The sequence below is a fragment of the Pteropus alecto genome, unplaced genomic scaffold, assembly GCF_000325575.1.
Source record: "Pteropus alecto unplaced genomic scaffold, ASM32557v1 scaffold204, whole genome shotgun sequence".
NCBI lineage: Eukaryota > Metazoa > Chordata > Mammalia > Chiroptera > Pteropodidae > Pteropus > Pteropus alecto.
The window spans coordinates 927,954-944,473 of NW_006435766.1; the positions used below are offsets into that span (position 1 = coordinate 927,954).

Consider the following 16,520-nt stretch of genomic DNA (forward strand, 5'->3'; position numbering starts at 1 on the left):
GGCGGGGCGGGGGTGGGTGGGGGCGGTGCACGCTCATACCGGGGCAGAGAGCTGTACTGGCGCTGGGCCTGCGGGAAGCTCTCGCGCTCCTCCTGCCGCTGGCGCTGCATCTGCACCTCCACGGACACCGAGTGCCTGCCGCTCTGCGCCGCCGGTCTGGAGTTAGGCTGCAGGAGAAAGTGCAAAATAGTTAATGAGAAAGGAATTATGGAGATTCTCACTGATTGACTTAGAAACATTTTGTAAATTCCGTGAAAATTTTAAAAACGCAAGTACAATTTTCTCGAGTTTGAAAAAAAGGGACATCTAATTGCTTTTAGGAACCCCCCCCACTCAATCATTTTAAATTCTGATTATGGATTTAGAATGGTTTAAAATTGAGAGGTCAACCTTTCTAAACTCCTAATGCGGTCTGGCAACTACTGACATTAGATGCCAGTTTACATCAAATAGGGGAGTAGAGCTGCTCAGAAAAACAGAAGTCAATGTCAAACAAACAAACAAATACATAAATAAATTGCTACAATAATTCACAAAAGTGGGAAAGTTCACGGATGTACACTTGAAAGTTAGCCATCCTAGTGAATGTTTTCGGAATTATTTATTTTAATCTGGCAGTAGGATACAGTATAGGCTGGTCCCCCTTTTCCTAAAGAATGACAGTTAAATTATGAACCACGATTAGTTGGAAGTAGGCACTGTTAGCCATGTACAGATCTCCTCCAGTCCACACATGGTAGCCAAATGGGGAACAGAAATGCTCATCAAAAGAATAAACCTGAAAGCTAATAGCTACTTGAATTGGTTATGAGATAAGACGTTTTGCCTTAGTGAATAGGAAATGGCATTTTTACTTAGGTTAATTATATCCTATAGAGAAATGTTCAATCCCTCTGGCTAAACACTTTGGTCAGGAGGTCATCTGCTGGTTGCTGCTTCTCGCCCAAACCACGTATTGAATGCGTATGCTGTGCTGCGTAGATCAAGCCTCTGTGGATACTCCGGCTTCTCACTGACAAGCTTTAGCTCACTTTCTAGATCTGGCCCTTTGAAATAAAAGTAGCTCTAGTCAAAATAGACAACAATGCCTCTTACTTTATCCACATCCAACAATGGTTTATCATAGCATCAGTGGCATACAGTCTTAAGTAATCTTTTTGGTGCATGCTAACCTCTGTTCCTCTTGGTGTTATGCAACATTGTGCAACAGGCAAATTCTGAGTCAAGAATGTCTGTTAAAAAGAAGTTATTGATCTTCTTTTAGAGATGAAAGCCAATGGCAGACTTTGACTCAATAATAATTCACTAAAATAATAGTCTTAACATTCATTTGGAGAGCTGCAAGATAATATGTGGGCTTGTTACTTAAAACAATGGCTCCTGTGGTTGGCTTTTGTGTGAACAGGAAAAAAGCATCTCTATTGTTCTCCTCCTGCCTGGGCAGCATTATCTTATTTGTTGGTAAGCAACAAATAATACGGCAGTATACAGGACAAAAATTTCAAAGCCTATGGGCACAGTCAGTGAACATATTAAAAATATCCCGATACAAAAATAACATGTGAAGAGATTAGGCTTTACAATACCCCAGTCTCTACTAGTGGATGTTTATAACCACACACATTGGAACGAATGTATGTTAGGAGACCCACTCCGCAACACCGGTAAAATAACACATCAGTGGTGCCTTCAGCAAGGAAAACACTTCTCTGGGTGAGTTTTGCTTATGCAAACAAAGCATCAACCAAGTGTTCATCAACTACATTAAAGAAGACAGACATTTTCTTCATTACACTTGTCGAGGCTGGCCAAACAAAAAACTGAGCCATTCTAGTGTTATGGTGAGCCGTGGGCAGCCTGAGAGAAGCCACTGGAGAGAGGGAAAGCTAAGCAAGAAAATACTACACAATTTCCTTTACGCCCTCAAAAAATAACCTCCTTTTCCTTTCCTTTTCACTCAGAATAAGCTATATACATGTGTCAAGCAGTCTTGAAAGATCTGGCATTCTGCAGGAAGATTTAGTAACTGGCTTTGTTAGCTCATGCTGTTCTGTGACACACTGCTTGTGGAGATATGAAAAGAAAATGCAAGGTCTTGTAGAAATTTCAGGTGTATTTTTAAGATGTTTTCCCCAGAATTTGATTCTGACAGAGAAGAAATGTTGAAGGGCTTTTGTTTCCTCAACTGTATATTTTCTGACACTCTTCACCTCCAGCCTTATCAGCAGCAAGATCTAGTTGGATCTTGATGAACTCCAACAATGAAATTATCATCAGATGGGATCTGAAAACTTAAAATGAGTGAATGAGCTTGGTATCAGCAAACTGACATATTTCATACTATCATGCTCACTATGATGAAATACGAACCTCAGGCTTACATTAATATTTCACTCCATTTGTCTTTTCAGAGCATACAAAAGGGTAGGTTATTAAAAAGAATCACTCTTATCTTTAAGATGAAACTTTATTGGGCCACAGATTTCAAGAAAGATTGTATACACATGACCAGCTTAAAGCAACATATAAATAAGTTCATCTGGAAAGTTTTATACTTGGCCAGAATCAAAAATAACCTGATTCATGATTTCAATGAAGACCTCATAAAAATGTAAATTGTGGGAACAGAACGACAAGCGACAATCCTGACTTTTAAATACTGTGGTTTTCCATCCCTACATGGCAGAAACAGAATAATGTACTGAGTCCAAAATTACAAAAACATTGACAGAAATGAAGAAAGAGATAATTTGTATCCACAGAGAGAAATGCACAGTTTTCAAAGAAAAAAGCATCAATGACTACAACAACAAAGTAACATTTATATAGGGAAACACCTGGGTAAAGGATAATTGGAATACTTCTGGAGATTCAACATACAACAAGACAATAGTTCTGTTTTAAGGGTGCAAATTGCAAATAAACCTGGCCTTGTTCGTGATGAAACTGGTGACAAGCAATGACCTTTCAAGTATATGTATCACCCAGGTTACCAAGGCCATAATGATAGCAATTGAAGATGAAACAATACATAATTATCCATCACACAGTACACTGGAGGACCATGATCTGTGAATTTCTTCATGGCTGATGTTTAAAGCCCAGGTAAAAACTATGCATGTTGCTTTTGTAAATGACTTCAGATTACTGGTCTTTATCATGATGATAAAGAGATATTATTTATACTATATAAAAAAATCATACAAAGCTTGGGAAAACTACACAGTCTTGTTATCACTTATTTGTGTAAAACAAAATATAAAAAAAATCTTCCTTATTGTGTTTCACTAAGTTAAGCGTTTCCCTCAATTAAATAAAATCATTCTTATTTTTCCAATATAGAAGTAGACAATTCAAAAAATTAAAGTAGAAAACCAAAACTATTAATAGCTAATAGACTAAAGAAAGAACAAAAATAAAAATACAGAATACAAAGTTTCAGTACTAAGGAGAACTAGGTGATATAAAACTTTGAGTTTAATATAAAAGTGTATGTGTCACTTATGAAATGAAATTCATTACTGCTTTATCAACATTTATACAAAATATTTGATAATTTTTAAATATTCTGATTTTTCTTCATATAGATAATAGCATGTAAGCACGTGTGTGTACTTGTATATATTCAAAAATATACAATATGTAATATCCTTACAAATGATAATTTCAAGTGGATTTCCTACTTAAATTATGAATAATAAAGAGTTTTTCAAATTTCCACAGATGTTCGAGGGCATATATAAGAAATAAAAATAGAATGAAAAAAGTGTGGGCTTTGGATGAAAACCTATGATGAAGATAATGAGAATGATGAGAGCAATAAAAAGAATACTTCTATCCCTTTGAGATTTAGAATCCTTATTTTAGCATTTCCAATATGCTGTAATGCTAATATAAATTCCTTATTCTAATATAAAAATGGTAATTTAAAGATCTGGTAGAGGGTTAAAATAATTTTTATGGCACTGAATCACATGAAGAGTATAAATTGTTTACTCTGTTTAAAAGTGGCCATTGCGCTAACACTGGCAAGTATTTTCTATAGTAGGATCATTAATAATTTTTAGTGAAAACAAAGTTAACTTTTGTTTATCGGGCCCGCCCTCCCAGCCCTTTACCTCTACCCCATCATACACTATACTTAGTTATCGATTGAACTCTTGTGGGTGCTGAATGTTGAAAAGCTTAATTGCTACTAATGACATGAGTAATGGCTGAAAAATATGCAGAGCATACCAATTTCCCTCATAAAGTTTTTATAAATACACGTTTTGGTCCTAGCATATTATCTGCCTTCATCTCTTCTTCCCCAACTAGTGTTTGGATCTATTTCCGAACCCCATCACAAGCAGCAGCTGCACTGAAAATAAAGGGACAGCTCTACAAACAAGCCATACCCCTGTGCTGTAGGCTAATGGCAGCCAAGGGAAGCCTTATAGATCTCCACCACCCAAGGCCTCTGTGGAGAAAACGGCCATGGGTCACGAAGGCTTTGACCTGGAGGATGGGTCCCAGGGCTGCAAGAAAGGAGCCTACTTTGCGGCAACGCAGGCTTTTACCATCAGTAAACAGTACTACTTTTCTGCAAGAAAGGCTTTTTCCAGGTCGATTTCCAAGGACAATGACTTCCGCCCAATTTGAACTAGAATAATACTACTGCAAGGGCTGACACCTAAGAAGGCATTTTTTGAGTGAAAGCATGGATACTCACCATGAGGAAATGACAACAGATACCTCTTAAGTCTTAAAAAAGATGAAAAAAAAAAAAAGAAGAAAACCATCATTTTCTCAAATTCCCCAGGTACAAAGAAGGCAATCTAGGGGTACAGGGTGACTGTGTACTGTTGACTGGCTTTCTAATTAAAGCAAGCAAAACCCTAAAACGGTAAGAGGAACCATTAAAAGTCCAAGACAGGAAAATAGAGAAAAGGACAGATTTTGTTTGTTTGTTTAAAGACAGACAGCTAGAAAGAGAGCTTGGGGGAGAAGAGGATATTCACATCGCAGAGGATCAATTTTCTATCTGAAGGTCTATACTACTTTCAGTCACTACAAACCGGGGATGGGAAGGATTTAGCAATAGAGCTATTAAAGGCTCCATTATCCCATCTATCAGTCGTCTCAGCCAGCAAGTCTCCTTATGGGCAACACTCAGGTATCTGCAAAGTTTTAACAGCACACTGTACTTATGTCTGCAGCCTGCAATTTAATTCTTTTAAAAGCAACATTAAGTCCTGTCCATATCTGAGCTCTGTGATAATAACCCTAACCTCAACTATTGTTCCATTATCTTAAGAAAGATTTAAAGAAACTTGCTGTTTTATTTATAACGCACCTGGCACTACGTGGGGAAGAAGTCACTTTTTCTGCTTCTTCTCTTACTCAACTTGGGAGAGAATTCAGTTCAATTATGGAGCTAAGGAAATTTTCTGGGCCTCTGCTCATCTAAAGACCTTTTGTGCCACAAATCAGCTCCCTCAGGCCCAAACATTATTTTGAACAAAAGCCCAGGAACAGGTGCATTCGGTACTGCTAGAGTTTAGAGAGAACATTTTGAAAATGGATGAATTGAAAAGGGCTACTTGGATGAATTTTCTGCAGCATTTCTCTCTATGTAAAATAATTGGCTTGGATATTTTTCTATACGATACATCTGGTTGCACTTTGTGTGTGGGCATTTCTAACAAGCATGATAATTTCAACTAATATGGTCTAAGCTGTATACACAGCCTGAAGATGAGCTTGTGGTTCCTTAAAACTAAAATGATTACAAACCATACCAGTGGGTGAGATCATGGTCTCATCCTTTCCAAACACAGTGACCTTTGAAGGTCAGAATACATATGGGAAAAGAAAAAAGACTCCAAGATACTCAAAGCTCATTTTGTAAAACACATAATAAAAACCATAGACCAAGCTGCATTTTGAACAACTGAGCAGCTCTTATTAGGTTAACGATGAGAAGTGATATGAAAATTAATTCACTAAGTAGAACTATAGTCACTTTAAGCTCATTTTTCACATGATCAGTAAAATGGAGAGGATACAGCAAGATCCCACTTGTTTGAAAATAAAATAAATAAATAAAAAGAAAAGGTCAGCTCCTGACCCACAGTTTGGGAAATTATTCCATTCCTAAGGTAATCAGCCTGTCATCCAAATAGTTCCCTGCTCACTCATTACAGGAAATGACAATACAAGCCAAGTTGTCTGTCTAAAGCTGCTATGGCGTTTTACTATACAATAATTTGACCTATGACCTTCGGTAGTTGAGTTTCTGAAGGTACAAGATTTTCTCAAACATTTTTTCTAACATGACTGTTCACGTTAAGAAAGTAGCATAGAAACATATGCCAACATATTCACAGGCCCCACTCAAAAAGAAACAATAAAACCAAAATGTGTAACTAATCATTTCATCTCCCAATGAAAAACATCTAGAACTAAAAAGTAGGAAATGCTCATTTAGTCTGAAACAAACTTGGAGATACAGTGTGTCAATACAACGTCACCAACCAGAAATAAATCTAGTCGATCCTGGTTCCCAAAGATGTTTCACTGTTTCTCAAAGTTATATATTTAAAATATATTGCAATTTCAAGGAAGTGTTCTTTCAAGCCTTTCTTAACCACCCACAGCTGATTTGGGTGGGTGTGGTCGCTGTGCTCGGTGGTCCATGCATACCCTATTATAACCTAACCAAGATTCCTTTCTTTTGAACCAGCTTGACTGTAGAGTTCTTTTTTTCTCATCTTTCTTTTCCAGCACCAAACCTGATGGCTAGACCATAGTAAGCGCTCAAGAAAGTTGATAAATTAAATCATTAAAGAGTAGAAAGTCTGAATATGCTGCTTTAAAATCCACATTCCCAGGTAAAGGCGAATGGTGTAGCACTCCCCTCGTGGTGCAGGATGGGTAATGAGAAATCCAGGAGGTCGGAACAGCATGTGCGAGAGAGCCATTGCCACGTAGAGTTGCTGTTTCCTCCTTCAGGTTGACACTGTGCCCATTACTCTTTTCAATGTACACAGTTAAGGATGTTTTCCACATATCACAAAAGAATCTCGCTTTAAGAAACCTAGTAGGGATCAATTGAGTCAATTATGTCAAACGAGATAAGTAGATTAATATAATTGTTATGTTGTTACATGGAAATGACTCAATTTACTTGATCATCTAGAAAAATAAGCTACGTATTTTATTAAAAATACCATTAATAGCAATCCTGTTTCAGAGGACAGTTAGAGATTTTCCTAGAGATTAAATCTGCTGAACTTGTTTTGCAACATCCCAGAGTCAGGTTAGGACTGATTTCAGAAGGAGTTTTTACTCCTGGATGCCTCATATTGCCATTTGCCTGTTCTGAGGCCCCGTCTTCCTCACCTGAACTAAGGTGAAGTCCTTCAAACTAGTACTGCTCCTCCCATTGTTCCGTTTCTCCTTTCATTCACAAAATTCACCTTACACAAACACCAATTTGATCACTGAATGCCATCATCGAAAAACTTTATAGCTTTCTGGCTTTGTGTAAAGTATATTGAAGGTGTTGGATTTTAGGACCAAAAAGGATCTCAGAGATGATATACACTCTGTAGCTGTGCTTCTCAAAGTTGAACATGTTTCAGAAGGGCTCGGAAGGCTTGTTAAAATACAGGTTTCTGGGCCCCATCAATAGAAGTTCAGATCGAGTGACTTTGAGGCAGGACCCAAGAAAGTGTATGTTTAACAAGCTCCCAGGTGATGCTGAAAGTGCTCGTCTGTGGACCACACTTGGAGAAGCTCTACTTGCATCTGCTTTACCTGATACACTCAGCTTCCTCTCAAAATTTCATTTTGACAAAGCATTTAACAACGAACACTCGATCAGCTACTCTGACCCTCGTGGTTCGCAAATAAGAAAACGGAGGCCTGTGGAGCCACGTCCTCAGCTAGCGGTGTTCTGCCCTGATTCCACCCCTCTTCAAACCTTCAGTCCAGCATTAAAGCCTCCCAGTACAGTTATACCTTTCTCCCTCCTTCCTTACAACACAACCGACCTCTAAGTTCTTTGTTAGCTGAGTCATTTAAATAAAACAGGATTATTTTTTTTTACTTCAAGTCTTTCCTAACACCATTCTTCCTTCTGCCCCTACTCTCCCAAATATCTACTGTAATTATATCTCCAACACTTTGAACTGAATTCATTAACTTTTCGGACTATACTCTCTCCTCTACTTCAGGGACTTGCATGCGTGTATGGCACACCTTAATCCTCGACATCAACCAGAACTGGAATGCCTCCAAGAGTCTGGACTCCAAAGAATACATTGTTTTGACCGCAGCTTCCTAGGCTTTATAACCCCGAGACTACTGACCCTTCTTGTGTCCTCCTAGGAAATCAGGATATTACAGAATTAATTTTTAAAATTGTTTGTTCTATTCCCAATCCTCTAAGCATTGTCGGCTATGGTCACATTATCGTGTTGACTGGCCTTTACTGAAAGCCTCGGCTAGATTTTCCAGCCTCAGGCAGCCTATTTATTCATTCCTAATTGACTATCTCAAGTTTCAAAGAGATTCTTCAAAATTCCCATCATCCTGGAACTCCCAAGTCTGCTCCAATGCCTCCCTTTCCCAGAAGTGCCATCTCTGATGTAAAACACAAGGTTGGAGCACATCCTGGGGCTGGACTGAGGAGGACTCGCATGCCACACTGTGGGGTTTGCACTGTATCTTGTGGAGATTGAAAGGCCATTTAAAGTTTTGCTTTAGGAAGATCACTCTGGAGGCTGTGTGGAGGGTAAACTAGAATAGAGATATAGGCAGATAAACGAGAGGGATTCAGCAAATACACAAAGGAGCTGAGGGAGAATAAAGGAATAAGAAGTACTAAATACTGTACTTTGTGTGTAGTAGGTACAAGATAGACATGTGTTGAGCTAATTTATTCTGGCTCTGATTCTGCAAAAAATATATATAGAAAAATATTTACTGAATTTAAAAAATGCATAATTGAGAGCAAGAATACTTTTGCTATTTCTTGTCATAATGCAAATGAAATCTATTGTGCAATGGACAGATGGTGCAACAAGATATAAAATTAAATTTGCAATGATGAAACCCAGATGGAAATGAGGGAAAGGTCAATATGTTAAAGGTCAAAAGAATATGGCTCCACCTCGTCTCCTTTCATAAAGAACTGAGGTCATAGCTTAGTGCTTTCTACTACAGGAAGCTGCAGGATTATTCATTGTGCCAAAGAACCAAATACTCACCCACGGTTGTTCAAAGCTGTAGGTACGTCTCCGATCTTCTACATCTTCATCCTGCTTTGCTTGCTGGAATTCTTGCCGTAGACGCTGTATCCGATCATGGTTGCTAGGAGTTGATCTGTTGCTAAAAGGAGACGGGACAACAATGAACACCCTTCAGAAATACAATCTGTGACTTGCAGTTGCTAGGAAAAAAATGGCATCTTGCTGTGAAATGACGCTATTTAAGAGAAAGTGAATTTTTAAAACAATATCTGGGCATTTAAAATATGTTTTCATTTTGTTCTTATGATTAAAATTTATTGACGTTATTTCAGACAGATATTCAAGAGGGTGAGCGGTATTTGTAGATTTCCTTTTTTACGTAGTTCTTTAAAAAGCCTCATTTCCTTTCTGTAATCTGGCAAGGTGTTGGCAGCAAAAGTTTTTTGGAAAGGACACTGCATTAAAAGTCAGAAATACCAGGGTCTAGTTCTAGCTCCTCCACCTTCTTAGACTAAGGCACTTAACGCTGCTGAGCTATAGTTCCTTTATATATATAAAGAGATGTAAGAATCACTTTTGCTCTAAATATCATACTTGTAACAATCAAGTGAGATAATACCATACAATATAGCCTCACAAATGCACAGTATTATTTTCATAATGCCATGAGATGAAGTTCCTATTTATGAGTTATCAGAGGTCTAAACACAAAATGCAACTCTCACAGCATAAATGAAAAGCATTTTAAAAATAACTTCAGGTGGTAGTTTGATGTAACCATTTAGTTAATAATGTTGCCTTCTTTTTTTTTTTTATAACATTGAATTTTGCTTTATTCTCACAAAAATCTTATAAGATAGGTGCAGAAGGCAGTAATCTCTCTCTCTCTCTGACACAGACACACACAACACACACACACGTTTACAAATGTAGAAACTGACATTAGAAAAAGATAAGTGACTTTTTTGAAGCTCCCCAGCTGCCCAGTTAAGGAAAGTGAGACAAGAATTCAGATTTTTCTGGCTTTTAGTCCAGCCCTCATTCCACTATGCCATGTTGTTATCACTTAGTAAAGCACACATCAGACTCCAAAGCCCCTCTATTATAAAATCATACAATTTTTTTTAAAAAGTATTTTGTAAGAGTAATAGAGATAACCAAAATTAAATTGACCTTAAATCTCTGGCCATTTTTGGTCTCTTCCATCCCCTGAGCACTAAGGTGCATCCTATCAGGAAAGCTATTCAATATTAGGCATATACCGACTCCCCAACACGACTTCAGACTTCTTGAAGACAAGGACCAAATCTTATATTTGTCAAATTTCCCCTCCACGCTGCTAGCAGAATAAGAAGCTGGAAGGTATAAGGAAGGTTAGGTCTCTTCATTGAAAACACACTGCCCTGGTTATTCAGTGGGTATCTAAGTTCTTTTGGCTGCATGGACTTCTGGGTAAAGTAATTTATGAGAAGTAGCTTAGAAAGAGAAAGTCTGTCATAGTAGAGTACATAAAATTTTCAAGCTAATGTATGTCTTTGTATAATTCGCATATTTGGAACAATTCCAAAGGCTTAACAATGTGAAATTGAAAATGGTCACGTATAGGACCACAATATTAACATCTTCCATGAACATGGAATAGCCTTTCACCATTTAATCTACTGAGTGGGTCCCTATCACCTTTATGTTTCTATCAATTTCATTAGAGCTTCTGGAATATCTTGTCAGTGCACTCAGTTTGATTATTTTCCCAGTCAATAAAAGCTTGTCTTCCCTGTGTTCTTCTTCTGACAAATCTTTTGAACTAATTACTCTGAGAACATTAAAGGTCAATGGGTCTGTAAAATGTGCGACCTGATGACATGAGGCTTCGGCCCACATTTGGGCGCAGCTTTAAAACTTGCCCTCTACACTTCTGAGCCAGGCAGGTTACTATTCTTACCGGCTTTCAAAACATATTTGTTCAAACAGATAAGTTTTAGTACTGGCTTCCCAATGTAGCACCCAATCTATAGAATTCCTTACTTCTACGTGAAACTGTGATGGTGTAAGCACCAGGATCATTACAGTAATAAGACAAAGACATAGAAAAGTGAACATTCATTGATCTCATTGCCATCTTTCCAGCTGTGCTTTTTTTTTGCTCCTAGCATACTTCATAGCTTTTAATAGGAGGATCATAGGAGGCTTGATTGGCAACATATTTTAAAAGTCTAACTAGAAATATTTCTCTATTATTTTTATGAAGCACAGACAGTTTTAATCCCAAAATTATTAGGTTCGCGAAGTCCAAACTGTTGATGAAAACTGACTTCCTATGATTTGTGATTAATTAGAAGTGAGTCTCCCAACAAAGGAAGTTGACTCAGTGTTTTTAATTTTAAATTTTGGTGATTTCCATATTTTTCATGGTATGAGTTCTGGAAGTCACTTCTGTCCTTATTTCCAAATTTGAGCAGCTGGTGAGACCACTAGTCCACTTTCTTTTCTTTGCTTCTTTTCTTCCTATGTTCTAGAGAACGCCAATCAACTTGACCAAGACTAGGAAAGTCACTCTAAGGGCTGAAATTGGAAAGCAAGCTGCAATGCTTTTCATGATTGATGGTGACTTGCAAAGACTGGAAGACCTTGGGGAACAACAGTTGGCAGTGTAAAGGTGAAATTCTGGCTTCAAGAGATGAAATCATTGCAGGTGCTCAGTACTGCTTCTCAGGCCAGTCTATAGTAGGCCAATAATTCACATTTAGACCTCTCTAAGTTCTTGGTTAGGTCTTCTGCCAAGAAAGCCAAAGGAAATTTTAAATATTCATTAGCACTGGTGGCTGCACACCACAATCAACTTATATTTAGGTTCACTGCCAACGTAAAGTCACTCATTTTTTTGTGAGGACTATAATAAATATACTACCTAAGTTGATCAGATGGATGAGTGAGACAATAAAACTCTTAATGAGGAGTCAGTAAATCATAATTTCACAATAGTCAACAGAAAGGAGGGACAGGTGAGGAGGGGAATTATAGAGATGCCTTTTGTATAAAAAATCCACACAGACTGTTAAGTCCAACATTAACACTTAGCCTCCCTTATAATTGGTATTTGTAGCCCAATTAGAACTTTCCTTAAAACACACACACATCTGTGTGTGTGCATGTGTGTGTGTATGCGCGTGTGTGTTTGCGTGTAAACTAAATGAAGACAGTTGGTTTTGGTTCAGTAACAATCTCGCATTTTTTCTGACAGGATTAGGGAAAGGTAGATTGTATCATACACTATGCAGATTCCTGTCCAGGCATGCACATCATCACCCTGAATATAAAAATATAGAACTCTAATCTTCCCCACCCATAATTCCCATGGGGATTGTATTTTCTCCTGTCAGAGGGACATTACGGGGTGCACTAGGCTTTAGAACCTTCAGATTGGATTACTGCAATGCACTTTGCGAAATGTACCGATTTATGCTAACTGCAGCCACGGTCCTATTGGCAGGTGAGCACTGGAGCCCGTCCTGCACCTGCGCTCCACAGGATGACAATCCTTAGGTAGAGTGAATGAGGAAAAATACCTTACAACAGTGGTTCTCACGCACACACATTGTATATGAGTGTCATCCAGAGTGCAGCATTTTGTAAAATGCTGACTGACTGAGGCGCCCCTGGAGAGCTCCTGATCCAGTCAGTCTAGTGCAGGACCCAGGAGTTTTTGTATGTTAGAAAGCATTGCAGGTGTTGTATGGACAAAACTTTGAAAGTAATATGCCCGCATATTATTCATAATCGGGACAAATTCCAATTCCCGCAGAGCGATTACCTAAAGAGTGAAGGAGACCCCACTGCCCTGGAGGTATCCACGTATACTCTGTGACAAATGGGAGTAATATGCTTGGTCGAGACCCTTACTCGATTCCAGAAGATTGTTGTCCTGAGAGATATGGGCCTGGCATTGCCTTCTAATTTTTTTAAAGAGGAGTCAGAACTACAGTTTTTCCCTCCACATTTTTAATGTTGGCTTGTTTTATTTTTTTAATCCTAGGTGAGCAAAAAAAAAAAAAAAGTCTGTTGCCTGCTAGCTTGCAACCTATACTTTATATTCTGGAGCTTCTGCTTATTTTATATGTTGCTTTTCTAGGCTATTTGCTTTCACAGTGCCAAGACAAGGCCAGTGGTCCCCTGGTAACAATCTCAGGAAACAAATATTAAAAAACAACAATGACTGAGCACTGTCCATAATCTCACCTCTCCCAAATTGTCAGCTCCCCCTGATCACACTGCCCTGCAGGCTTGAGTTCAGACCTGCCTTTTCAGACCAGCGTATAGCTGAGAGAGGAGTTTGAGATGTGACTGATTAATTCTTTATGGACTAAAAATACTTTAACATTTACATTTTTAATTATGCAAAGGAAATCTGTAAAACTAGAATAGAGGGCATAGCTTTAAGATTCAGAATTCAGTGGAAGGTATTGAGAACAAGCACTCATCCTTTTTTTTAACAGGGAGGTGCCATGTTGGTACACACTCTCCCACTCAGAGAAGGAAGAAAACATGAAAGGGAAGAGGAAAGGAGGATGGAGGGAAAGAATCATGGCAGGCTTTCCATGGTGCTCAGAGTGGGAGATGACTATAATCTCTAGTGTGAGTGAGAAGCTACCAAAGAAGAGAGGAAAATATATTTGCTTATCTCTTTTTTTTTCTGTAATACCCTCTTCTTTTCTCCCCATCTTTACAATTCTACTAAGTCAGTCAAAGAAATTAAATTCCACTTCCTTGAAGCCTTTCCTAACTACTCCAGCCCACGTTCATCTTTCTTCAATTCTTCAATAGTAATTGTCCTCTGACTCAAATACCATTTTACTTTATTTATAGGACTTACATGTGTATGTTTTCTCTTTCTTAATCTTATGTCTTCATCACAACCACTTAACATGTATATATTTTGTATGCCACATCCCTGTGGCAGGGTAAATTGTTCGGCAAATATTTGTGATGCAGACTTTAAGGTGGGCCCATGGTCCCTGTCTCCTGGTAGTCACGCCTTTGTGCAAACCCCACTCTTGAGTGTAGGCAGCCTGTGACTTGCAGTGAAATGGGAAAAAGGTCAAGGAATGATTACACTGACGTGATTAACATAAGAACTGTGTCCATCTTGCTACTCTTTCTCTCCTTTCTGGCTTTTAAGAAGAAAGCTGCCATGAATCATACAGCTGCAAAGAATGTTGCCAACAACCCCTGGAGCAGGGAAGTTAACTCCACCTAGTGAGGCCACCAGGTGGGAACCCAGCCTGGCTGATGCTTTGATTGCACCTGGATGAGACCCTGAGCAAAGGATTCAGCTAAGCCTTTGCCTGACTCCAGACCCACAGAAACAGATATAACAAATGTGTATTGTTTTAAACTGCTAAGTCTGTGCTAATGTGTTATGCAGCAATAGAAAACAAATACCATCGATGTTGGCCTTAGCCATGTAACTTGATTTGGTCAATAGGATGTTAGTGGATGTGATGCAACTAGGGGTTTGAAATGTAATTGCATGGTGGGTTTGCTCTTATGCTTCATTTAAATAAAAGATGATACATTCCCTAAATCTTCCTCTCTTACACACACACACACACACACACACACACACACACACACACATCACCACCACCACCAAATCACCTTAAACAACGTTAGAGAGGTGGTATATACTTATTAAATTAATAAGGTGGTCGAGAAGCACAGAGCCCTATGCCCTGCCCACAGCTGCAACCAAACAAATATTGCCTGTTGCAAAAGCGTGTTGGTTAGAAGAGCAGAATAAAAGAAATCATATTTTATGAATGAGTTTTGCCATTTATGTGGTATCATTTATATGATTAGTCACTCCAAAGTTCTGGTCTCTGAGAATAATTGTACAAAGTAAATAGTGTTATAGAAGATACCACTGAAAAACGTCACTGCCAGACCTAACACATGAAAATAATCAAAAACGCTTTCCACTAATGCTAGTAACTACAGCCACTAATGCCCCATGGAAATCTATCCAGTTGCTTAGGGTGACTCCTCCCCATCACTTCACCCGAAGCACCCCATTCTGGCTCTGTGATCTCTGAAAATCAGCCCTCATGAGACCAGAGCAGCAATGTAGGTGTTTTCCCAGAGCGTAGTGAAAATAGACTTGCAATCAGGTCATTTGGTAAAATTGAACTCACTCCTTGTTTCTCTTTCAGGCAGACTGGTGACCTGCTAGAATCTGGGTCAATACACAACTCACAAAGAGATATTGCTGGTTAAAACTTAGTTTGGTTTTAAAACTGGTTTTATTTACTTTGCCAAGGGTCTAGGAATTAACAGATGTCCTTAAAAGCTCCAATTTACAAAAGATTAGGTACACAGTGGAGATTTTTGTTAACCATTATCCGCCTATATCTTCAGCCTTTTCATTTTTGCCACAAAGTTCTCAGCCCTAGCAATTTACTTTTGGATGTACACACAAAATTCTATTCCTAATGCTAGTGAATTTCACACCTGCACTTGGCACCCAATTACTGGGGACATAGAAGGACATTACTCTTTTCCCAATTAAAAAAATACAAAAGTAAATTTCCAAATTATGTCTTGAGATCTTGGAAACACTGAAACTCTACACTAGAAGGTTTGTCCTGTTGTATTTCTATTTCTCCCCCAGGTATTTCATGCCATAGACCAGAGGGAAAACGCCAGAGTTCTGCTAGCTGCCACCTTCTCTGCTTAAGGAAACTCTTTCTCCTCTACTTGCCAATGCTTCAAAGTCCTGTCATCTCCCAGATTCTGGGATTCTACAGTCAAGAGTTCTGACACATCATTGTGGTGTGCAACCCAGTATGCTTAGAAAGAAGGTCATACAGTAAAGCTTCCAGGACTCCACTTATGCTCCAAGATCCCGTTTTCCTGAATTCCGACTTCTCCAAGTCTTGACAATGTCTTTCAGCAATGACACAACCTTTACAGGAGGTTTCTGTGTTTTAGTCACTTAGTTGAAGGAAATGTATCACTTTATTCACTTTGTTGGTAATGACACAAATGATAAGACCAAAGATCCAGTACATATGTAAACAGCCCACCCTTCACGAGTATTATTTCCTTTAGAAACATTTTCACTGGAGAAAAATTAGAGCACCTTTCCCTTCCTTGTCCAAGTACTGATTCTTCTTGTATTCTTAAAGGGAAAACTTTTAGTCCCTTATTTGTACGAATGGCAAATCTAAAATTCAGCTATTTCATGGATGTCACCTAAAACAGACACCAGGACTGAAGCAGGCAAAAAGC

At 38.5% G+C, this 16,520-nt stretch overlaps 1 protein-coding gene across 1 annotated transcript in view; it reads right to left on the bottom strand.

The window, feature by feature from the left end:
• PARD3 (par-3 family cell polarity regulator) overlaps positions 1–16,520 on the bottom strand; it is a gene marked incomplete at its 5' end in the record, with an annotated part of 511,767 nt that overhangs the window by 6,685 nt on the left and 488,562 nt on the right. Inside the window, 2 exons of the mRNA XM_025046412.1 lie at positions 40–167; positions 9,255–9,375. Of these exons, the coding sequence (XP_024902180.1) occupies positions 40–167; positions 9,255–9,375 (249 nt within the window). The remainder of the gene's footprint in view (positions 1–39; positions 168–9,254; positions 9,376–16,520) is intronic.